Genomic DNA, 26,800 nt, shown 5'->3' on the forward strand with positions numbered 1-26,800 from the left:
GGAAAAAAAGTGCATTTTCATTCTATATTCAATTCTGCAGTGAAAGCCTTTAAGCACGTACAGAAATTCGGTTCCAGTACAGGAGTCAATATTAATCAATTGTCCTACATTATCAAACCAAAATGCCTTCAGAACATGACCACAAAATGACATTTCTTTCAACTCTTAGACAATGTTTCTGTGGATTCTTTTGTTTCTTGATGTGAAACACATCAAGATTATCTTTAGAAAAAGGATTACTTAACTGAGAATTTGTTTAAATTGCAGGACTAAAAACTTTTTGCAGATAGCCCATATTGCTCTGTGGTACTTCCATGTTTGTTTTTTTCTAAGCAAAAAAAAAAGAAGTCAGTTAAAATGATAAATAAGGGGAACATAGAATCAGTGCACTGCCTATGCAAAACAAATCTAAAGCTCTTCCCTGTACTTCCTCCTTTTAAATTGTAGGGCAATAAAAATCTGTCATGAAAAATCCAGTCTGTGAATAGAATTGAAAAGCTTCACTTACCAGAATTGGAATGCCAGCAACCAAATGCTTTAGAACCAAATGCTATAGAAAATGGAGGTTGTGGGCCACACAAAAAACTGAATTCCACAACATATAAACAATTCAGGCTTTAAAATGATTCATGGGAGCAAAGATACTCACTTCAAAATTTCACCCTTATCTTACTGAAAACCAAATTCTTAAGGAAAACATGTATTTTAAGTCAGAGTTGGCTGGATGCTGATACATTACAATTGCTCAGTGTATAGGAATACTAACACAATCTTTTTCAAACAGCACAGATTTTACAGAATTATGAGACACAACACAACAAATGAGCAAACTCACAAAGCAGAGGGCAGCAGTACTTTGAACACAACTTGAAAAAACAAAACCTGTAAAGCCAGCCAAGAAAAATAAATTATTTAGAAGACTAAACATTTATTGAAAAAAAATCCTAGAATATAACTTTGCTGTTAGGTAAATCCCCACTCCTAAAGTACTGCTTAAAAGCCATCCAAAAGAGTCATCATGGAATTGTATTTCTGATGACGAAAAAGAAGTCCGCTCCTCCACACTTTACAAGTTTTCTTCAATTCTGAGGATTCCATCATATAAATGCATTCATAAAACATTTTCCACCAGAACACTAAGCCAAAAGGAAATTAAGCACTGGACCCACATACCTCAAACTTGTTTTCTTCGAGTAGTAAAAACAGCAAAACTATTAAAAACAGATTGCAAATCATTATATATATATGAACATAACAACTTGGAATTATCTTGTTTCCCATCTGACAAGCTCAATGAATCAATGTTGTCACCCAACTACAAGATACACAAGCTTATAAGGAACTTCCAGAACTTCCCTGCATTTTTGTAGTACACCACCACCCAGATCAGTTTTAAAAAATGGAAACAGATCCTCAAACTATGCAACTATTATCTAACCAAACCATTCACGTACTAGGTTCTTAAATTTAACACATTGTGCTCATATATTCAATAACACAACTGGGACAGAAAGACCTGAAATTTTTTCTTGCAATGCAAACAAAAGATGTGTACATGGGTATGCTTCTGACTCACATAAAGAAATTCAGTTTAAAAACTCATATGAATTACACTCTGATGAATAAGAAAATATTTTTACAAGCTGTTGGAGCAGATGTACCATAAGAACATAAGCTCATGCGTGCTCTTTAAAAAGATATGGGAATATTTCAGTATTTAGTAATGTTTACTAACTTAGTGAAATTTCTGTAACAAAGTGGCAGACTATAACATTTCTATTCTGTTGGCATCAGTGATGCCAGCACAGAAATCATTTACATCACATTGACTGCCTCCAATAACCTCTCCACAGAAAGATGATTTTCCCAGTTTTAGTCCTCTTCAGGTTTTTAACATTTCTGGAATAACAATTTAAGTGTTTATTCAAATTCAAAATCCATAGAGATATTCTAGGAAGTAGGAAAGAGGTTATGCATTTATCTGATTCCAGTGCTCTTCATGAATAAGACTAACATCAGCAGAGTGCATAATGAGTTGAGTTGAAGTTCACATCATAGAGTGAGGAGAAAGGTAAATGATTTAAAATGTGCTAAAGTAAGTAGCATTTACTTGATACGGTACATTTGCAGAATTACCTTTAAAATCATTCACTAAACAAATATCAAATCATCAGGCTTCAATACACTAATGGGTGCTACAATGGGAGCAAACAGGTAAATGGTGCCTTCTGGATTAGCCATAGGAAGCTGATATGCTATGAAGAAGTCACTGATGAAGAGGAATTATGGGACAGAGATACTAAAGAGACCCTTTACCCACAACTACTGTATGCGAAGCTTCATCTTCAAATAAGCTCTGGAATGTTATTCTACATAAAACGACCAGCAAGCAAAGTGCTTCTCAGTTGCAAACAGGTATACCACTATAAATTCTTCTAATTAACTGGTAAATTGCATTTAATATGAAAAAAATTAAAAGCTTTTAGTCAAATCTGGACTTATTGGTTTCCATGATTATTCTTTACTGCAATGCTTGTGGCTTGTGGCTTAATCTTAATAAATTGATTTTTAAGGACCTGTTTCCTATCAGCACCTCTCCTCTCAGACAGTCTGTCATTGCTCAGTAACAGAATCAGTAGGAGGCTCTTAATCCCACCTCTCGCTCATGAGGAATTCTTATTTTCCTGAAATATTTTAAAGTGCATAAAGGATTTTCCTCAGTTATTTATACAGAGTTATTTCACTAATATTTCAATTGCATGATCACAGCCTCTATTAAACAACTGGGATTCTTGAAGAATCTGGTATGAATTGGGTGCCCACTGCAGAAAGCCTTTAAGCTGATTTTGTATAGTGCTAGAATTGCAGATTTCAAAGTTATAAAGTCTAGGCACTTATCTCATGATTGTTGAGGACCACTGATATAATTCTTTCACTTGCTCAGACAAGCATGGGCAATTCTTAAAAAAAAAAAATCACAAAGTATGTAGTTTAGAATTCAGATAATGGAAAATACCTACAAGTAAATAAATAGAAAATACAATGTATTCACGTGTTTAATTATAAATATTTCTAATACATTCTTGACTATTATTACTTCCAAATGCATTTCTTACATCTTCTAGCAATGACCATTTTTGGCAATACTGCTTATTAAAAGTATAAAAAGCCAAAAATGCCAAGTAACTTTCAATAAACACTACCATAAGTGTCTCCCAGATCACATCTGAAGATATTTACAAAAAAAAAAAAATTGAAGAAGTAGGGGAAAAAAGAATACAATTTAAACAGAGGAAATTCACTGAAACCTCTACATTTTTCTTCACAGTAACCCAATATCCTCTGGCTGACCACGTACAGCTGACTCCACCAAGGAGAAAAACCTGATTTTTTTTTTCTGAAGTGCTGTTGGTAATCACAATGGTGGCAAAAAGGTTTCCAGGTCACGGTACTTGGAGGTCAGTGCCTATTTGAAGGAATTTATCTCATAGAAAAGAAAAACTGTGAAACAATCACACAGCTGAAATATAACTATTAGTTTAAGGTTGGCAGGTTCCACTGGAACAAACTCATCGTAGCTAATCTTAATATCTCCCAAGAACCTTTAATGATATCTTGAAAGAAACTAAAGAAGTGCAAACTGACTGCAAAGGGACACAAATGGAAAAACTAAGCGTGCTGCATGTTTTCAGGCAGTTATGTTTGCCTATCTAAACTTCAAGTCTGAAGTTCTGAATTGCAGTAAATAGACAGATTCTCCAGCAGAATTTAAGTCAAGCAGCTTTTCAAGTGGATTTGTCACGGAACTTTTCGACTGCAAGTCTAATGCTCTTCCAGAAAAAGCAGCAGTCTAAGAAGCTAACAGTCCAGGAAGCCTGCAAACTAAAGCGAGGTATGCTGCTGAGGTCACTGTAATTTCAGAAGCTTTTCAGCCATTTACATGTCTTCTTCCCAAATTGCTATCAACTTAAAGATTTCTTCTGCTAAGTCTATAGTATCTCCAAATCCACATGACGAACATCAGGATTTCGTTGCTGAAAAAAAAAATACATTTTTATTGAAAATATTCAACATTTTCACAACTAGATACAAATAATAGATTTCTAGTACGATGCTGGCAACTGGATAACAAATTCCTTTTTCTCGTAACATCAATGATTTTAAAGTGAGGAATAGGTTCAACAAATATAGTCATTACCAGGAGCTATTCTGAAGACTAAGTCGTCTTTTTATTTGACAAATACTTTTTAACTTCACAGCTGAATTAGCTCATGCTTTATAAGGTATGAAAGAGCCATTATAATTTTTAAAAGGCAATTAGTTTTTACATAAAAAAATCTCCCAAACAAAAAATACTTAAAGTGATATACTTGCATATAACAAGTAATTTGCAGAATAATGGATAATTGCTGAAATAATTTGTCATATGTCATCAAAGCTATTTCACTCAAAACGCTGTTTCTATTAAGATATATGTATTTTTCAATATTGTGTTTCATTACATGGATTGTATAATCCATGACAGGTTTACTGAGAGTCACCAACTTCAAAGCCACATGAATCTGAAATTCCCAACTATACCAAACCCCAGTATTCATGTTAATGAAATCATTAGTCATGAGCCTGCCATGCCTTAAAAGCCATGAAGAACTTGATCTGCTGATGCAATTACATCCCCAAAATATTTTCATTTATAAACAACACCACTCTTAGGATATAAACTAAAACTAGAATATCAATCAAAAATGATAAACAAAGACAGATATGCTCTTGAGCAGAATCCCCAGATTAAGGGAAAAGATGGTCATAACACTAATGAGCAATGAGTATACATGCAGCTCTATATTTGTGCCAGAAAAGGTAAAATTAACAACCACAAAATAACTAGAAACTTAAAAATGGCAACAATTTGTTGCATTAACCAAAATATATTTAAATCTTAGAATGAAAAAAAAGAGATGTAATGATAAGAAAGTTATGACAGGCCTGTAAGAGCAGTGAATACTGTTCAGATTCAACATGAGCAGAATATGTTGAGTAATTAGAGCTCTCACCACACAGCGATATCAGTTTCAACAGAACACTAGGCATCAGATTAAAAATAAAAAAATTGAAATTTCCTTCTTTACAACCAAAACAAAATTCACTGCCTGTAGATAACCTGACATCATGAGAATATGCTAGCATTTACAGGGCACGGGTCTTATTTTATGAAAGCTGTGTTCTATAAATAAAACTGACCCAAATGCAAAACAAAGCAAAGGTTTGCTGCTGTTCAGAATTCAGTGAAACTACAGCAAGAGAGTTGGCATTAAAATCAATCACCTCTTCTCCTCTCTTGTATTTACATAAACAATCCCAAGAAGTATAAGCAGTGATACCATTTGAAATATATCAGAATATACATTCTGTACTAAACAGCTAAATTTTACCTTTAAGTCCTTCTCAAGTCTGTCCACTTCAGCTCCCAGCGTGTCAATGATATTCTCACCATGCTTAAGCATGAACGCTTCTAATTCTTCTAGGGTCTTTACTTGCTGAATTTCCTTGCAAGAAATCAAATTCAAGAGGTTGAGTAAAGGGTGGGGGGTGATGACAGTGTTAGAAATAACCCTGCAGAGGGTTCTGACATATTTAATAGGAATGAAAATGCAGAAAAAGAAAAAAGCTAAAAAAAAAAAGCAGATGCCTTCGCTATTTCCTTTCAAAACATCACCTACTGACATATCAAAGGTACAGAAGTATATTTATTTGATGCAAATAGCTGGCTCATCATTACACCTCCATTTGACATACAGTTTTCTTTTCCTCCTTTATTTGCAAACTAAGCCTAGAAAATTTCATTCAATTTCTGGAAGCTTCTAGGATATCACTTGCTGGCAGAGCAGGATACTGTATTTTTTCATTATTTTCATGCATTCCTGCTTATCCATATACTGCTTAGCCTGGGAGTCACATTACAAACTCATCTTAAATCCCACAACAATTACTGTGAAAGCTGCTGTAAGTAATGCTCCTCAATAATATGAAAAAGAAACTCAAAGACAGCTGATAAGAACTAAGAGCAGGAGATCAAGTGTATAACAAACTGAAACAATAAGGTTAAGGAAGATAGGATGCTACAGTCCTTGATTTCCTCAGAGCTTTTACACCCAAGAAGCAAGCTGACCAGAAGCCATTTAACCTCTAGTATTCAGCCACAGAGTGGATGATACAGCTGCAGTATAGGACAAACAGGTGATTTGTAAGACTCAGTAAAAGAGCCAGTTCATCATGTGTATACAAATACAAAACAGCTTTGTTTTCAGTTTTAGAGTAATGGGATAGAAGAGATTAATAATGTACCAGAATAAGCTTAAAAAATATCCCCCCATCCCACTGATGTTGGACTATCACAAGGGCAAGTCTAACAAGCAAAAGAAGTGAGATTAACCTGAATGACAGCACTTCAACTGATAAATTTTACTACTTCAGAATAAGCAGTGTTGATACCATTACAGGATAAGCTAGTAATTCAAAGAGACAAAAAGGCAAGCGTTATGTCTGCCCTTGATTATGGATGACTGAGTCCTACTGAAAGTATCTATCCTTTAATGATGTTTTTCATAGCTGACACAAGTGTGCTACTGAACAGCTGTAAGAGCAAAACAAACCAACTCAGACTTGGCAATATAAAAATCAAGCAAACCTGTTTCCTGTTGCACAAATCCGATAGCTCTCTTCCTTCCAAAAAGTATATTAAATTGAAATCCAATACATGAACAGATCACTTATTGCCTTCTCTCTATACACACACACACACACACACACACACACACTTTTATTGTTATTAAAGAGCGGTATGTTTTAAAAATTGAAACATGAACTAATGGCTTAAAGACTTGCAGTAATTACACACAAACTTAGACAACTGCTAAGTCATCTTTAATGAACGCACATACAATGCAGACATCAAATTTTCATTTTGAAAGAACAGCAGAGAAAAATCTGATAGCTACAGAAGTAAATGCATATAATAAATAGTTACTTGTGAAAATAGATGAGTCAGCAAAAGATTCTGCCTACTTAAAATTCTCCCTGTAGTTTAGATAGACTATTCTTTACTTCAGACTTCATAGCTTTACTATGTAAAATTAACCCAACTCAGTGGGGTTTTGTATTTCAATACTGAAGGGAAGGATTTAAAAAAGCTTCTCTGAACTACTCTAGAATCAGTACATCAAGGATGGTTAATTGATGAATGCGAATGCTGTCAAAATGCTGAATCACACCATGCAAACAATCCATATTCAAGTCTAGCCTGAAAGGCAAGATATATAAACTGCCACTGCATCTTTAATACCCAAGGCAAATACCCGTGCCAAAAAGCATGCTTATTCTTAGGTGATAGGCTTCTAGCTTTGTCTGAAGCTGTTGCAATTTAAAAAACATTTATTTGATGAGCTGTATTCTCACCAGAATGATTTTAGACAGATCTGCATTTTTCTAAGTTGATTTAAAAATCTGCCCTCCTTCTTACTCAAGCCCTGCTAAGCCCAGAAATGGGTCTATCTGAGCAGCACGTAATTACAATTCTGCATACAGATACACTAATACAAAGTAAAGACATCTGCAAACCTTCAAAACGAAGAAGTCATTTCGATGTCTCATCTACTTGAAAAATTTGTAAGTACACTTGAAGCTGCAAAGCAAAATCAAATGCTGGAAGTAACAAAATCACTTTGTTTAAACATACTTGTAGCAGCTGTTCAATGTCTTGTTTTTCCAGGTAAGAACGTGTAACAACCCGTCCATCGAAGTCTACTTCTGCCTTGAATCTCACTTTGCTCATTCCCATGTCTGTGGCTTTAACATCGTGAATTGCTCTGAAACCATAATTTTTAAATTTGAAATTATTAAAATCATTTTGTCATCACGCACTTCCACTAAATACTGATTTATATTTAACTAGTTATATCACTCCCACAGGTACCTGCTACACCAACACAAGCATCCCCACCTATTAAAGGGATGGCTACAATAAAATGCAGACTACAAGAAGCATGGTAGATTTAGAATCAGATCTGTAACATTTGAGAAAGAATTTTAAAATAAGCTTTTAGCTTTTAAGTACAAGTTATTCGATACCACACGGAAGGTTCTGTGCTTTCCTCCACTCTAAAACATAATTTATTCTGGAATTAAAAAAAGGTACATGCAGCTATTTAAAAATCCTTAAGTACCCTCAATTCTGAAGTAAGAAGCAACTAGCTGATTCGTGGTAGTTACTGAAAGGACTCATTGCAATTACAGAAATGCCCTTTCCTCACTAAATGCACAGTTGTAAGGGTGTGATTTGGAGAATATTCTATTCCAAGCTACATTTAACACATGAAAAAGTACTGGATGTTGTGTCTAGAACTCATTTTTGATCATACTGAATAATTGATCATGACTAATCACAGTACAGCTGGTGACAATATTTATTTATTCAAAGGACCCTAAAAGATGCTTCAAGATGAATGTTGCAATATTTTGGACAACTGAATCCTTCTGGTTCTTTATTGTATAGCTTTACTCAAGTTTGCTAAATAAGTTCCATGATGCATAAATAGAAGCAATAAACAAAAAGCCCTATATTTTTTCAGGGATGGGATACAAATAAACTTCAGATTGAGACATACTGTAGTTCATTTCAGCAGTTCAATACTTTAAAATAATAATAATGAAATTCTTTTACCTTTATTTCCTTAGTTAGATTAACAAAACTTACTTAACACAAGAAATTAAAATTGTCACTGCATATTAAGGTTCCACATTTTTCCATCCAGGCCAGAAAAAAGCGGAGACTAAAATACAGGACATGAATTGCAGAACATTCAAATTTTTGAAATTTGTTCAGACACTTCTGAAGCATTCCTGACAATGCAGGACTTTAACAAAGGAATAGCTGAAAGAAATGAAAGGTCTTTTTTTGTTTGTTTTCCTTCAGACCTTGGAACAGACTACAGGTATATAAATAAATACCCTAAAATACTGTAGCTGATTTACTCAGAAACATATTCACAACTAAAGATCAATAAGAAAACCAGAAGTGTTTTGCTTCTAAATTAAGGCTAATAGGGCTGAAGAAATCCAAAATAGCTCCTTAAAAAGCATTTATTCAAGATTTCTGAATTACAATGAGCTCTAAGTTTGCTATTTCCAATTGCAAATCTCCAAAGAAAGAGAAATTAGCATTGCGTTCATTCTGTAAGCATCTAACGTGCAGAATCTATTATACCATAACATTACTGCAGCACTTCAGTGGCAGCTGCTACTGAACTCCAGACACTGAATATTAACAGTAACACAGAGTTAAAACAGTTAAGTCTTATAAGCTGTAAAAGCAACATGGCAGCATCATTTTTGTGCTAGTATTTCATGTATTTGAAGTTACTTCTAAATTTGTCACAGCCTTCTCAATTAAGTCATGTGACAATTCTGGGAATTAATGTAGCTGTTGTTACACACATGCAGTTTCCTTTCAGCTGTGGAACATCTGGGAGGTAGAAGCATTCACTTATTAAAATTTTTAGCACAGAAATTAGTAGTAGTTAACATTCTAAAATCTCAATACAGAAGATTCCACCTTAAAACTAGAAGACTTTTCGTAAGTGCTCTAATGATTTTTCCCATATGTTATTTTCCAGCTTTTCTGCTTCTGTTCTGTAGAATTTTTGAGTTGCAAAGATTCTCACCTTACTACAGGATCACTTTCCAGTAACTCAGTAAGTCGCTGCAGTTGTTCAGGTTGAATAGATCGTCCCAGCAGGGCTTCAGTGTTAGTGTAGATTAGAAATGCTGACACAGTTCCTAGCAAAGTTCCAACGCCAAGAGACCCCACACTGTCATAGTATGGGTTTCCTAAACAAGACATCTCAAATTAGTTTATGGTGCATTTCTAAAACATATCAGGTAATTCAGATTTCCCACTGAAAGGAGTACACAGTTTGTTCAGATGTGGTTTTTTGTTTTGTTTTGGGGATTAGCAATTCTTTACTACCAATCAACAAGAGGAAGTTAGAAGAAAAAAGTTATCATTAAGATAAAGCCTCAAATCCCTCTCTTCTCTCAGATCGAAAATATCATATATTCCTTTCTACTGCAATGCTGATAAATGAGAACACTGTTCAGTTATTTGGGTTTCTGTTTATATGTTTAAACATATGTAATAACACAACCAAACATCTTTGTTCTTTAATCAGTGAAGCAGCATTGTTTTATGAATTACATAGCTATCATTTTGATGGAAAACAAAACAGATTTCCTACATGATCTGTCCTATCAACTCAAATACTTTCAAGTATTAGCCATTTCCAGAACACAGTATTTATATAACGGACATTAAACATGTATTCAAATTGGTGGAAACAGTATTGTGTTTGAAATTTACAAAGGAAACTAGAGTTGGAATTAAAAAAATGACTTCTCCATAAAAAATTTAAACTTGCAACATATTTGTTAAAAGCCACAAACACAAAATTGCTGTACAATTATTTTAAAAAGTCAAAACCTTAAAAAGGAGCAAATAAATAACATTCCCTCAATACATTTTAACTGTGCAAAGACAGATTTTGAACCAGTTGCTATACAGAACATGCATGATTTGGGTCTGCCACATTGCTCGAGAACACTTATTAAAATCAGAATATAATACTAACACCATTACATATCAAAAGGAAGGAAAGAACTGCTTCTTTAAATCCCCACCCAACATGCACATGCAGCTGAATACCACTGATTACAGAAGTGCTAATTATGTAGAATATATAATTTAAATATGTGACTATAACAAGCATATTTTTAAAATATCTTAGCTTGTCCATGAAAACAGCTCAAAAGAAAGTTAGATCCATTTGTGGACAAGTACTTTTTCAAGCCTAATCCCTTTAATAACAAACATAAGGAAAAAAAGACTTAATTTTTTTTTAAATACTTTTAACTCAAATTACTGGAAACCAGATCAGAGAACAGCACAAATTTCTGAAAGCCCACAGAAGTTCAGGGATCAGAGAAGAGTAGAGCTGTATTTAAGTCAATCAACGCAAGCCAAATACTCTGTGTTCATATAATTAACAGGAAGAAATTCATCCTCAGTTTGCCTCAATTTGAGGCAGAATTTTACCTGTTAAAGAAGTCAGACCCATACAGGTAGCAGCTACAGCCACGCTCAGAACTGCTGCAGCATCTTCCAGTAACACTACATTGGTACTTGGATCACGACTCTGCACAACTGCACACACAAAAAAAATCAGACTGCTTTGGAAATCTTAGTTTCACAACATTCTGCATAGTACTCTATGAACAATATTAACACTATCAAATTAGACAAAAAGATTCCTTAACTATATAGTTGTAAACTGTGCATTCTATATGCTTTCACAAAGCATTCACAAATAAAGAGAACAAACCCAGTGCCTACCATGGAAGCAATTGTGGAAGTTTCTCCTAAACATTTCAAAACTGTAAAGCAGTATTTATTTAAAAAAAAAGAAAAAAAAAAAAAAAGCAAGTATTTCAGTAAGAGTATTTAAGTACTGCTACTTAAATCAACAGGTTATCATCTAATTTGTAAAATGTCTTTCTTACTAGAATAGAAAACAAGCCAATAAAAGCAGGGGTAAATTGGAAGTGAAGAGACGAAATTATTTCTATAATTATGCAAACGGAAACAAATAGATTCCGTTTTAAGTAATCACATACCTTACTGCTACAAGAATACATACCATATTGATAAAATGACAGACCCTTGGCTCGAGCACTCCTGCGGATTTCATTTATAGCAACAAGAAGGGTAGCTGAAACAAGACCAAAGTAGCTGCTGAAAAAATTAGAGGCAAAAAAAAGTGTTCATTTTGAAAAGGGGGGACTTTTCTTCGTATCATCACAACAGATCATCAAGAAAGAAATCTGACTATTTATTGATTCTCTGGCAATGCAGAAAGTATCCTTTTCTACACATGCCTCCCCATTCAAATCATCAGTTAATCTACATGGATAGTTAAATACCAAAAAGGCATTCTAGATATACTTCCAAATGATGCATTTTTCAACTTCTTATTACAAACAGATAAGCAAAGTTTTCCATTTCTTTTGTTTAGCACAGCTGTCACCAACAGAGTTCAAAACTTTACTGCTGTGTAAGTAAGGACTGTATATAAGGAATTACTCACAATATTGTCTCAGACATTACAAATATTTTAATAGAAATACTTCTTGGAGCTACATACCTCCTTCAGATACCAATGACCCTGCCAAAATGCAGTATGCCTGTATGGGATGGGGATGAAAAAAAGAAATCTCAGTTCCTGTCATATTGATCTCTTCGCCACAGACTACCTTAAAGCTGCATTCCAGAATGCCATTAGACACCTTGCCATGTAGTTGTTCATAAATAGAAAAAGTGATCTTGCAACCAACAATTCTTGAAATAGACAATATATTGTAAAATAGAAAAGGATCCTGGGAGGCAAAACCTCAAAACATGGTCATTAAAGATGGTTTCAGTTAAGTGTGCTGGGATTCAAAATGACTCAGGAAGTGAATTTCAGAGGGTGCCATTACTTTCTGTTAAGTCAGCAGTACCACGTACAGATATAATAACAAAACAACATTAGCTTACCCAGAGAAGAGATTCTATAGGATGAGGGTGGAGTAAACCCATGATTCCATGATACCAAGAAAGTCCTGCACCCATCATGAAAATGCCCACCCCACTAATCAGGGAGGCAATATAGCGCATGTTTGTGAAACCATACCTAGAGATAAATAAAGAAAGTGATTTAGGAAAATAAGTTACCACATCTCTGCAAACATGTCTACAAGCTTTCTCTGCGACCACTCAAAAAACATTATCAAGTAAATACTAAGACATCAAGCACATATATTTATCTAATTCCTTTTCAAACAAACTATACTAGCTGTACTAGGTCTTAGAGACTGGTTTTTTCCTAACTACTGTAAAAAAATTTTTCATGTCACTTTTACATTATATTGAAATGCTACTTCTAAACAAAAACTTAACCTTATAGGCAGCTAGTCTACACATTTTTTTTAATGCTAACGAAAAGGGAAGAAAACTTTGACATTTTTATTTCAGCTAACTGCAAACCTTTAATGCTTGCAGTCTTTATGAGCAGAGAGAAGAGGCAATGCAATATCACAGTGTACCTTTATTCCTTATATTAACTGCTACTTACAAACAGTACATCTCTCAGTGACACTTAAATAGTAGTACGTAATACCAGCATGGAAGAAGCGAAAAATGTGATTGTTGAAACATTCTTGGCTTCTCCTTCCAGTAAGCTATTTAATTAAAATTAAATTTCTTCAAATTACTTGAAGCTCATAATGGTGAAAAACTGAAGTTATTACGTAAATGAGACATATATTAAACTATTGCTTACAATTAAAAATGACTTGCCCAAATATGTAAACTGTAAAGCTTAAGACCAAGAAACCAGTCATGGAGATGGTAGCTTCAGACGTTCGTGAAGCTGTAAGAATGTATCACTAAAACCTGTTACTTAGCTAAGAGCAAACAGTAATTTGAGTCAAACACCTCTTCTTGAAATACAAGTACGTTTGCTTGCAAAAAAAAAAAAAACAGAAAACACTCTGTTGGGGTTTGAGCTTTTTGTGGTGTTGTTTGTATTTTAAATGTTAATATTAATGTGAATAATATGTAAAAACAACAAATCTAACCACTGGAAGAGGCAGAAGAGTTCAGAATAGCTTAAAAAGAATAAAGCCAATTAAAACAGCGCACATCAAAACACATAACACAACAAAAAGCATTAAGTATAATATGTATCAAGTCACTGAAGCTAGAACTCCTGCAGTTTGGTAGAAATCTGTTTGCTTTCATTTTTTCCTCATGTTAAAAATAACATGCATTTCAGAAATGATATAAAAATGGCACATATAAAAAGAATAAAAACTGCACAAAGCTGGTCTTACTCCTACATATGATTACTGAAACCATTATTTACTCCAAAAGCTTACGGATGACTAGGGTCAGGTGTTCTTGCAGACTGACTGATGCCCAAAGCTAGCAATGCCTATTTAAGACAAAAAAAAAAAAAAAAAACATTAATTGAAGAAAATATTAGCACAAAAACATGACAATTAGTAATATTCTGTTTCATCTGAACTTGAAAGAGGAATAAAAGCAAATGCAATGTGCTGATTTGCACATACGTTTTTGTTCTTTGTGTCTTATTAGAACTGGAGCATAACCCTTAGTAACTGTTAATCAAATGTAACCTCTTTTCTCCCCATAAAAAAATTGTTAATTAAAACTGTAAGAGATTTTAGAATTGTAACCTGAAGTGAACACCGCATGTAAGGAAACAAAACCACTTACACAGATTCCTTTCAAAGAGTTACTATACAGAGACTATGGCAAAGGAATATAATTTTAAAGCAGTAATTTCATAATTCTCAGCATTCTTTTACCAAGCGAGGACTAAGCAAACTCTATCATTCTATTACCATACCTGACAGGAAAAGTTTTTCTACTTAACATTCAGATAAAATAATAAAGAGGCATACTTTGTACATCAGCTTTGTTTCATGTCTCACTGACGATGCATGAACTAGATGAATACAGTTCTAATTATTCTAGCTCCTCTTTCAACTTACTTCTAAAAAAACTTTCAGAATTTACATTCTGACTTGTCTCAATCTTACATTAACAGAGATTAAAATTTAATTGCTGAAGTATGAGGACATGCATGCAATAAAAATAATATGATCAATATATCATTCTTGTCCAGGATGAGCAGGGATCAAGGCAGAGAGGGGTGATCATGTACACTAAAATTCAGGTATTTGGTTCTGATTCTGCTTTCAAAAGGTAAGACTGGTTACATTATGCATACGCATAGTGACAAACAAGATGAGGAATAAGTCCCAGGACAATCTGTGACTAATAATTGAACCTGTATAAACTTTATCAGTGTACTTTCATCCTGTAATTTGAAGAGAAAGTAAGTAGCAACTGAAATAGGAACAATGAATTATCTGAAAAAAGTAACAGCTTAGAAGGCTGAAAGTAACCACGGGAGAGGTAAAATAATGTATATATACTACAAATGGAATTATCAGAGCATAAACACTAGCCCAAATATTAAAATGGGTTTTTATTTATAATCAGAGATAACTCTTTCTAGACTCTGCAAATAAGGCCTCTAGATTTGGTCAATTACTCCACTGTTGGTTTATTAACTCCCTGCCAAATTACAGACGTTAGTGTAAAGAATAAAAGAGCAGCCAGATAAGCCTGCAGCAATCACTGTATTTGACAAGCAAACGTGCAACAGAGTAGCAACAACACTGCACTCAGATTGCAGAACAGCAGGAAGAGCCCTGGGTTTAGCAATGTTTCTGAAGTAATGCGCATTTCTGACAAAATATGCCTTCATCAGCCTACAATTTGATAAGAACTATACACAATAACAGTACGTTTTACATGATATTCCCCCTTGCCTCCAGAAAACTAAAAATGCACTTATTTATTACTCAAATGCAGTGAAGAGTACATCGTGCTCCTCCTGCATGTATGCATAGCCTGGGTAGGCTTTGTAATCTGGATGATTTAAATCAAAAATTATTTAATCATTGAGAAGACCACAAAAAAAATGCTCTCTCAGATGTAACTGTTCAGTTAAATAAAAACTAAGACGACTTTCAATGGCCTTTAGATTAAATACTAACTAGTACACTGAATTACTGCTTTCCAGGATGATAAAAATATTCTGTCTACTTTTATTCTTACAAAAAAATAATTACAAATACTCACTGAAGCAGCATGAAAAAAAAAAACTCACCTGGTTGCATGTGTCTGCTAAAGAATGTATAGCTTCTGAAAACATACTTGCAGAACCCGTGTAAACCCAAGCAAGTAGCTTAAAGAAAAAATTCAACCCATTTCTAAAAATAAAAAGAAAAAATAAGCTAAAAAACATCCGAATGTTTGGTCTTTAACATTTTCAGCAAAACTAGAAGCAGTGCATAATCATGCAATCACAATTCCCACTTATTAGAGGAACATCCAGTAAGGACAGAGGAAAGTTTTCAATCAAGTGAAATTCATGAGGCAAAAAGGCACATCATTTCAAAAGGAAACTAAAATAGCTAAACAAGTATCTTTGCATAAATTTCCATTTTTGCTCCTTTGTATTAACAATGTCTTAGTAAAGAAATAATTCATTTTAAATATATATTTTACAGATCTTACAGGTCTTATGAGATACGAAGTAGCCACCATTAAGCCATACTTAGGAAAACTTCGCATATTTTCATGTATGATGCCAGACACTTTCTATGTTCATTTCCTTTAAAACTGGATTATTAGTTTCATTTTCTTGCACTCAAACTTGTAAGACACAGTACTCAGTAACAGCAGAAAGAGAAAATGGTGTCATTTGCTGCTGTCATACCAAATGTACCAAATAAAAGCTTCCTGTCACAAGGGAACAGGACAAACAACTTTAAACATCTGCATCTGCATGTCCTTCATAATGTTGGTTTTAGCTTTAATAAATCACTTAATAGTCTTCAAAAAAAATTTGCTCTTCTCTGATCAGAGAGATACTTTTTCTCTTATCTCCACACATTGATGAATGTATTTACTGAATGTCTTTCTCACCAGCAAGAAATAAACAAGTCTATTAACTCCAGTTGCAGAGTCAAAGGTATCTTCACCTTCAGTACCCAGAATGTTCCCTTTCCCAGGATAATAAAAATCAATATTTTTAATCTTTGCATAAACAAAACTTTTCCTTTTTAAACTTACATGCAGATAGCTACCATTACCACCTTCCCTGGTCCCTTGAAAAACATAGCTGCTGCACTGGAGCGTGGCTGTAAGAAGAAATAAGTGAATGTTAAAACGAGTTTCTAAAACAAACCAGACAAACCTTGAAGAGGATCTCCTAAAGTATCTATGAACAAATTACTCGATAACATCTTTGTACTGAAAAAGTGAAACTGCAGTCCTTGAAGACTATTAATTTACTACTGAATCTGGAGTCCTTGAAGACTGTTAATTTACTACTGAATGTTCACTGAACTGCAGTGAGGTCTTACACATTACTACAAATGGAGGGCTATAAAAAAGATAAACAGCCAAGAGAGCCTCCAGTCTCCACCAGGGGCCACTGCAACCATAACAGCAGGAGCCAGCTGTTCAGCAGGAAAATGAAGAAATCAGTCTATCATGATGGAGCACCTGGATCTAGGGAAAACATCTGCCTAAGCAAAGAGGAAGCCAAGAGTAATGCAAGAACTTTTTTTCCATTAAGAAACCCATTGCATTTTCTTAAATTAACAGCATATTTACTACACTTTTATAGACTATAGGTCAGGCACATCCAACTCACAGCCCACTTTTTAACAATACATGCATTTTGCATTTGTGAACAATTATCGTCAAGAATGAAGCACAGAAAGAGTCATATTTCACAAAAACAGGGTCAAATATCCCACTAGTTTTATGTTTTTGATGCTCTCTGTTTTTTAAGATTTAATAAAAATACACACAAAAAAAAGTTCCGTTACTTATATACATTAACTATAGTACATTTGATATGAGGCCCAAGACACTCATGTTTGCTCAGTAGGCGCAGGCAAGCCAAAATGTTGGACACTCGATGATGTAGGTAAAATCCAAACAGACAATTTTGTTACCAAGAAGGTAACTGACAAAAAAAAAAGAAAAACTTACATTAACAATATTTAGATAGTCACGTTTATGAAACTGTTTCACAACCTTTTTCCCCTTTAAAAACTGTCATAGCACATCTCATGATATGTTTCTACCGAAAAACATTAAGACAACACTTACCTTAGTATTTCCAAAGAACTCCCTGTATTCCTTCAACAGCCTTTGGTTTCTAAATAAATCTGCAGCACAAAATTGTTACCATGAATACTCTCTAGTTACTAGAAGTTTCAGGAATTTAAGGTTTTGTGGCTTTGTTCCCTCCCTGAGTTCTAATAAAAGCTAGATAGTCTATGCAATTAAAATCTTCTAAAGGGATTTTTGTTTGTGAAGAACTCCCCCCAGTATTGTTAATCAGAAATAAATATTATGACCTTACACAAAATGCCAAATAAAATCTGCTACAATCCCATACGTTGTCACCATTTCTATCAACAAAGGATCACATACAGAGGGAAAAACTCAAAATAGAGTTTTTGCTTTCCTTCCTTTGCCTTTATGTTAAAAGACAAAACAAAACAAAAAAACCCTCCAAAACAAACAAGAAATGAACATCAACTCTGTATAACTGAATCCAAGGGTTCTACACTCCCAATCCTTTTTGCCACAAAAGGGGAGAAGAGAGAACATTTCACTGCATAACTCTTAACTTCTGTATCTTTTCCACTCACTAATGTGGTTTGCTAACTTCAAAGTAAACAATGCTATACTCCAGAGGCAAAACTGTTTCAACAATAAAAATATTTTTTTAAAAAACCTCTGATTTTAAAATGCATAACTGGAGTAAGTACTTTGAAGAGGTATTACCTCTCATGAGATTTAACTGACCAGGTGGATCCAAATCCATTACAAGCTATATTGATTTAACTGTAGCTATTGATAATACCAGGATTACAACAATAATTTCAAGCAAAAGGATGATTTTCGTATGTTTTTACCCCTTCTGAAACAGAAGGGCACTGAAGTCATTTCAGAAGAAAAATAAGTGAGTAAAGATACAATTTAAAGATTTAGATGAGTTTTACATCTTTAGAATACTCTCAGTAAGAAAAATCCCAAACCTTTTTTATCCAGAAATGAAAAGTCCCCCCTAGAAACAAAGTATGCCAACAGATTTCAACTGAATATATGTTCTTGTTATAACACATGATTAATAAACTATAAGATAGTAACAGAATATTACCATATAGATGGTAATGAGTTGCACTAACAATATTCTATAAAATCTTATTCAGTAATTGTCCAAATTTGTACATTCTCAATGAAATAACAAATACATTGACCATCTAGTGGATTTCCAATCATATTTTGTTGTTTACTTAAATTAATTTGAAAACTCTATACTTACTTTCTCTGTACTTGATCTCTGCCTCTTTGCGTCGTTTTCTCTCCCTAGCAAGAGCCTCTGGACTACCCCAAACTTCAAGAGACCTGTGCAGAGTAGAAGTATCTTAACAATGGTTTTATTTACGCAAGTAATACTTAATGAAACCGCAAACCTGTAACTGCTTCGTGGTTTAACTATGTTACAAATGACTTCCCTAAAAACAGAAAATCACACCACTCCTTCTGACAAGAAGTCCTGCTTTACTTTGCAGAACAACAAATTGGGAGAGAGGCCACAGGGGAGAAGCGTTTCACCATTGAACACATGAACACAAGCCTCCATGAACTCAGTTACAGTTACAAAAATATTCAATACAGTTACAAAAAAAAATCAAATAGAAAATAGAACATAGTGTCGCCCTTTCAAACTGCAAACTTCACTTTTAAAAGCTCCCTCTCATACAATCCATTTTAAATGAGCCAAACATTTCCTTTACAAAAATTCTCTTACTTCGCCTCTACATCCGCTCTCAGGTACACAGTGAAAGTCTCAGTGTCATCATGGGGGCTTCGCCGTTTAATTTTCCGCAGTTGATCCAAATCACTAAGGAAAGTGGACAGTTTAGTGAAGGTTGTATTATTTTAATCCTTAATTTTGATCTGAGTGTACTTTCCACAGTCAGAAGTCCAAATTATGTAGTCACACTATGAAAATACAATACATCGAAGACAAAGTAATAAAACATTTCCAGTGAATGATCTGCACGTAACTGACTGTATACAAGTGCTGTATAAAAGTGTTCACAGCTTAGTCACCACCGTTCAGAAATATTACGCTAAAAAAATAGTATTTTGTAGCTGAGAATTTCCTCTATCAAACAATGTAATTCTGTTCTTTGTACCTGTTGTAATTTCCTTCAAAACAAATAGGAGGCATTACTTTTGGAGTTAGGCTGCAGAGAAGCAGATTATATTTTACATCAAATCACAGACCTCACATAACATGAAGTTCTCAGCAATTAGCTGCTCTACAGGTGGACACTCCTCAGCAACGTTATGGTCATATAAATACAAGTAAATTAATTTAAGTAGCCACTACAGAGACATGCAAACTAAGTTCAGATTCCTAATGCACTGCAGCGTTAAGTACACAAGAGCTAATGTTAGCCACTTAGTACTATATACTCTGCAAAAGTGCTCAGAAAAAGTTGCTGTGCTGTCACTCTAGAATAATTCATTATTACTTTTCATGCAAAAGTATTCACTATGTAAATTTCAACCGAAACCCACCTTACCTGGATTTGAGACAAAATTCATTAATTGCTCTGACTCCAGTAATGAAGTTGTTCTGCGTATATTTTGGTCCATACTCTCTTTTTTTGAGGACTGCTTTCACTTAAAAACAAAAAGAGGTAAGCCTGAAGCAGAAATTGCAAAATTCAATTCAATTTGATATCAAATTGTGATACCTCTAAGTGGAGATCCGAGAACTACTGTTTGTGAGTGAGGCATAAGATGTGTAAGAAAAGACAGGAACGTTCACACTTGTAGAAGCAAGTAGCAGTAGGATCATTCTATCTCCAAAAATGTTACTTGACTAGTTCAATGATCTCAAACATTCTACATATCCAACAAGTTCAATGTCAGAAATGCTGTCTAGCTGCTAATACAGCATTCAAGTACGGCAGTTTGGAAAGCCTTGTTCTGACAAATGAAATGGCATCAAAGAACACTGTTTCTTTTTTTCCCCATCACCTAACAATTCCAAATTCTGTAGGTAAGATCTGTAATCTCTGCAGACTGCACAGGACCTCACATTGCTAGTGAGGAGCACTATGATCTGATGAGTGTTGTTTGTTTTTTTTTTAACGTGGGAAAGACAGGAAGGAATGTGGATAGAATTTGTGTTCTCAGTCAGCTTCTCTGCAGAAATACTTAATTTAAAGGAGTTTAAATGAAATTTCTGTTTTAAATAAGTTCTTTTCCAGGAATTTAGAGCATAACTCGCAACAACATAGTAAAAACTTAAAATACAGATAGAGTGAAAGCAAGCATGACAAATTAAAATGATGAAGAAAGGTATGTCTTTATTTTATCCAGTTATGTTTTTAAACAATGTAAAGACAAAAGACTATTTACTACAAGCACAAATTGGAACACTGCAGGACTGAGATTAGGCAATTCATGTGGTCAAAATATATTTAGAAACCATACTGATTAGATTAACTCAGCAATAAGAAGGGAAGGAGGAAGACTTAGAATAAGGACTCGGGGAAGATCAAGTATTTCAAGTATTCAGCTTAGCTGCACTAAATCTGAAATGATGAATGGACATGCCTAAAAAGATACAAGGAGGACAGACTGTCATAACAGGTGAGAAAAGTTCATTTTTTTTCCCTGACAAATTCATTAGCTTGAAATCAGTAATTAAAAAAAAAAAAGAGAGATTAATTATAAGTAATACTCCTGTGCTCTACTTTTTCAGGAGTCATTTTCAAACAATTGGGTAACAAATACATCTGATATATAAGTATTTTAAAAATGTTATTCACACAACTTTTAATGTAACTGAAGAGAAGACAGCTGCTTTTTTTTGACCACTAGTTGACAGCAGTGAAGTTACAAAACATGAAGTATTTCTTTACCTTTCACTTGGATGGGCTCTTTAAGGAAAGTCTGCTTTTGATCTGCATTGCCAGTATCTCGTCCTGTAAAATAAAAATAAAGCTCACTGCAAATGTGGAAACAACTAGGGTCATTTTTTTTGTATAATAGTTTGTTCAACATAAGAACAAAGCTTAACATTGCTTTTCATAATGATAATTTGTAAAAAAAATCCTGGAGTTTCAACATTTAAAACTTTCAAAACATGAAGCATGAATAGTCATGCTTATTCAATAAAACAAAAGACATTTAATGTAGTACTGATCAGTGAACTCTTACCAGCTTGAAAAAGAAAACAAACATGTAGCATATAGCAGAATATATCTTGATTTTTTAAAAATATTTTAATTGTGTACTTACAGTTTGGGGCAATTTTAATGCAAAACTTTAGACTACTAAGCACAAGTTCTATGCAGTATATAACTGCTGATCAACATGCAATCAAATTTTAAGGGACTGCAACTTTGAACTTACAAAAAAACCTTGCTATTTAAAATAAATAATATTTAAACTAAAAGCCACAACTTTGGTGTCAGAAATTGGAGTTATATTACCACCAATTATTTTAGCTCTTTCAGAAGTCTGAAGTGATGACTCTAGAAGAAGACAATAAAATATAATTTGCAATACTGTGAAGTGAATCTTATTACATGGAAATTAATAAATCCCAGTAGTTTAAGTGAAATTTTTAAGAAGAAATTTGAAGTATTACATGAAAATTTACAAAAAAACTGCATCTTTATCTCATACATCTTGACACAGCTTTCAGAAAAATAATCTGATGATACCTTGAAGCAATGAGATACTCCCATCTTGATATGATACTCAAATTATGCAGAGGTCAGATATTCTTAAAGCTTGGACTACAAAACTGTCTTTTCATCAGACAGTTACTTACTGCCTTACCAGCAACTAACAAGTAATGCTATTATACTTTGTAAATTATAACAATGTTGGACCATAAACAAATAGTTTTCTTAGAACAGCCAACTCTATTAGTTATTGTTTGACTTGAAAACAAAAGCAAAAGTGCTTTCATTTCTATTCCTACCTGGTTTAAAACAGCAGCCAGCTGACAAATTAATAAATATTATAAGCTTCAGCTAAGATTACTTACCAGAAACTGAATAGAAGTATGACAGCTATCCACAAGAATTTTAGTAACTCTGTATGAAAGTGTCTACCTCATTAAACACATCCCACCAGCACTAACAACAGGCAGATTCATAAAATTTCAGGGGAAAAATAACAATTTATACTTGAGCACAGATATCACATCAGTTACCCTCTTACACTTTACAGCCTTGACCTAGAGACTGGAAAAAAACATCATAGTACATCAATTAAAAAATAAACATCAAATACTTCAATTCACTATGACTGTTTTGCAGGCAAGCAGAGCTTGCTGATGGCAGTACTTGCAAGATGAATACATTCTCTTTTATTTTATATATCCTATTAACAGAAAAAGCATTTCACAACTTTACTGATTAAGAAATTGAGGCCAATGAAAGATTCATTATTTGGCAAACATTTAAGTTACTGGAAAATTATGGCAACCATTACATACAGAACACTATCTTTGGAGAATTGTATCAAAAAGCAATGCTATTTTTAAAACAAATAGTGGTAACATAACCATAATGCAGAATGAAGTTCCCTCCACTAGGCCCCAGAAAACACTCCCTATACAAAATGTGAATGTAACAATATGCATTCCAAAGCAAACTTCAAAGCAAAACACGTGGGCATAATATTTCTATGGGGCGGTTTCATGCGCGCTCACCCTCAGCAACAGGTGAGTCTTACAGCAGCCATATGACACAGCTACCCCTAAGGCTCAGTAGGATTTAAGGCCGTGCTACCACCAAGGGCAGTATCTCCTCCAGATCATGCTGAGACAACGTGCAGGACCAGCTCATTGATCAACCTGAACCCCACAGAACAAGAAAGCAACTAATTGTACACAAAACAAGCCTGAACATCATTAATGTCAGCACAGTCAGAAAGGGACAGAACACTCGTTTGGACAACAGTCACCAATTACATAAGTTCACAGCAATCACAAAAGCAATAGTGCTGGACTAAATTCCACATGTCCAACTTCCAAGAACACCAGTGGCTGCATATTAAGAACCCAGAAGACACCAACAACTACCACTGACTCTACAACATTTTCCTGAACTTCAGCAGATGGTTTAGCAAGATTTTCATCCTTCAGCAACCATCTTCAGATCAAGATATTCCAAGAAATATAAATGGGAGAAGTATTATCCTATCCTAAAATTTGATTACAAACTTTGGAAACAATATCTAATTGTTACACATAGAACAACATCTAAGTCCTCCTTCTGCAGTTCCAAGCATTAAAAAAATAATACTCTTAGCAGACTATGCTTACTAGCTCTTCAAGACCACTGCAAAGCCTCAGGAATTTACAAGTTACTAAAATAAGAACTAATACCTACTAACATGATATATGTGATGCTATAGCAGAGAAAGCAGAAGACAGTGGTGAATTTCTCAAGTACCTAACTAGCACAAGACTGAAAAGTAAGCAGGGTCAAGGTATGTCTGTTACATCAAGTGTTTAATGTGAACGCTGCAGGTGTAACAACTGCAAGACCAGACAGCTTTAACATATGAAACAGCTCAGCCTTCTTTCACCAATCACCTATGCCCTGATCTGGTGAAGTCCCAGTGTGCAGTATTTACAATCATCCAATCTGCATTACTAGACCATTTCACACAGCAAGCCTGTAATAGTACAGAAAAAAAACTAACAAGCGAAGCGGCCAAAGAAAATTCACGCATTCCATTTGTTACCCAATCTCTGCTGATATCCACACTTTAATTTTGATTACTCTGAACCTAAATCCTTTAAATATTGCAAGGAAAAAGGAGTAAGTTTCAGCATTCCTTGACATTTACATATTTGAAACTTATATATAGATTCCCAGAAGAAACAAATACTGGAATTCTGCAGTTTCAGTATCATAGTGGAATAAAAAAGAATCAGTTGTTACATACACAATTTTTTTTCCCATTTATATAAATGTTTTTTTACTTCAGCCCAATACTACCTGTTCCAACTTTACGCACAGCGTCTTCAGGGGTAGATACATTTTTATCTTCTGATCCGAGATCTTTTTTCTGACCATTGGAGGTATAAACTCTCACTTGACTCATCAGCTGCACAGGCAGACGATTGCACGGCAAAGCACAAAACAGGCTCCCACTTTTCATTGAAGCTTGCCATCCTGACAGAGAGAGGAGAAAATGTTTCAGACAACAATTTTTAAAGGAAAATGGTCCAGAAATACCAACGTAGGCTATGGAAAATTAACTTAGAAGTACTGATTTGTGCTTATTTTACCAACGCTAAGGATTCATAATACAGAAGAACACCACAATTTCCTCATCCCTCTTCAAACACTCCTTTTAAATTCCAGTCAAATGTTTGTTTGTTTTTCCCTATACACTCTGGCAAGTACCTCTAGATGAAGTTGGGACACAGGTACAAAGTTATTATATAAGACTGGCTTATTGTTGCATTATGTCCTGGTTCCAGCCATACTGCTTCAAAGTCTTAACAAACAAAGGAACAAAAAGCCCACTAGTATTAGTAAATGAACAAAGCCAGACCACTACAACTACTATTAGCCAGTGCTGTCACTGTGTACACGCTCTGTACAAACTGTATGTTACCAATTAACAAAACGTGTTACATAGCTCAACTGAAGAGCAACGTGCTAACGAAATTACCTGCAAAAGCGTATTATGTTTTATAAAAAGCCTTAGCTAAGAAAAACCTTCAATTCTACAGTATTTACAACAGACAAATTACAATACAAACATGCAAAAAGCCAAATAAGAAGCCACACTGGTGGGCAGCCTTCAGGCTGTCTGCATTAGCAAGAATGGCTGAGGCAGCAGAAAGGGCACAGGGCTCCTGTGGAAAAGATGTACTAAAGGAATAAATAATTTCACAAAACGAAAATAGTCAAGCAGTGCTGGTAAATCAGGTCGTGCAAAGTACGACCAACCATGCATGAATAATTCAGCTTGCAATACAATGACTGTTTCATAGAACCGTGTATTCCATAAAAGTACCAACAACTTCACTCTTACTTTTACCCTCTATAGCACACTATGTGTGTGTGCGCTGACTTGAACCTCGCAGGAAAAAAATACCAAAGTTGTCAAATAAGGTCTCATTCTCTCTTAGATGTTGCAAGTGTACAAAAGCCCAGGAAATGAAACTCGGTGACCTTACTGATAACAGCTTTTAGAGGACTGCAGCGAATACGTGACATAACACAGGCAGTGCTGCTCCCTACGCTCCAGTGAAACAGAACTGCTCGGAGCTGGTCGGTACGTTTAGATGGTAGCCTTCTTTGCTGCACGCACACACATCCTGTAAGGCTTCGCTAACACAGCCGCTACAGAAGAAGGCCTGTGTAGCAGTTCAGCCCAAAGTACGAAAGGGGCTAAGAGTTTTAACCTTGCAGAATCTGCGGCCCAAAGGGAAGGCCTGGCCTTGGTTTACAGACTAATATCGCCCGGTATTCCGCACTTTCGTTCATAAAACGACAGTAAACGAACCACGCGCTACGTTCTGCGGGAGGCCGACGAAGCGCTGGGAGACGCACGCTTGTCACGTCCCGTCCCGTCCCAGCCACCACAGCAGCACCCCGGGAACGGTTTATTGCAAAGCACCCAGGGCCGGCCGCAGCCGCAGCCCTGCCTCAGCGGCACCCGACCTCGCTCCCTTTCGATCCCCAGCCCCACGCAGGGGGGCCGAGCACTCACCGTGGCAGGCGCGGCGCAGCGGGGCCGCCTGGCACCGCACGTACAGGCGGTACAGGCTGCGGCAGCCCCGCCGCGGGGCGGACAGGGCCGGCATCATGGCGGCGACCTCGGGCGGAGCGCGGCCGCTCCCCGCCGCACGCCAGCGGCCGCCGAACGGGCGGCGATGCGCATCGGAGAAGCCCGGCCCGGCGGCGCGGCACCCCCCCGACCGCGGGCGGCAGCCGGCGGTGGGCGGCGCCGCGGCACCCGGAT

The 26,800-nt window shown here is 35.3% G+C and overlaps 1 protein-coding gene across 1 annotated transcript; it reads right to left on the reverse strand.

The window, feature by feature from the left end:
* Positions 1-684: 684 nt before the first annotated feature.
* SLC30A9 (solute carrier family 30 member 9) lies at positions 685-26,714 on the reverse strand. Its single transcript, XM_031588521.2, has 18 exons — positions 26,549-26,714; positions 24,820-24,996; positions 21,718-21,780; positions 20,368-20,467; positions 19,584-19,676; positions 19,095-19,177; positions 17,870-17,928; positions 16,820-16,887; positions 15,852-15,954; positions 14,026-14,081; positions 12,644-12,779; positions 12,252-12,291; positions 11,748-11,819; positions 11,147-11,254; positions 9,720-9,885; positions 7,736-7,865; positions 5,433-5,546; positions 685-4,034 (listed from the first exon to the last, which is right to left on the reverse strand). Exons 1-18 carry the CDS (start codon positions 26,643-26,645, stop codon positions 3,990-3,992), a joined length of 1,710 nt encoding a protein of 569 aa, XP_031444381.2. The 5' UTR covers positions 26,646-26,714; the 3' UTR covers positions 685-3,989.
* Positions 26,715-26,800: the final 86 nt, after the last annotated feature.

This window comes from Phasianus colchicus, chromosome 4 (genome assembly GCF_987193195.1).
Source record: "Phasianus colchicus chromosome 4, bPhaCol1.hap1.1, whole genome shotgun sequence".
Classification (NCBI taxonomy): Eukaryota; Metazoa; Chordata; class Aves; order Galliformes; family Phasianidae; genus Phasianus; species Phasianus colchicus.

Coding starts and splice junctions, on each gene's coding strand:
- SLC30A9 (XM_031588521.2), bottom strand. CDS start 26,645: ATGATGCCGGCCCTGTCCGCCCCGCGGCGGGGCTGCCGCAGCCTGTAC. Junction 19,178..19,583: donor AGAGCGGATGTAGAGGCGAA/GTAAGAGAATTT, acceptor TACTCTGCACAG/GTCTCTTGAAGTTTGGGGTA. Junction 11,255..11,747: donor TCTGTCATTTTATCAATATG/GTATGTATTCTT, acceptor TTGTGTGTGCAG/TTGTGCAGAGTCGTGATCCA.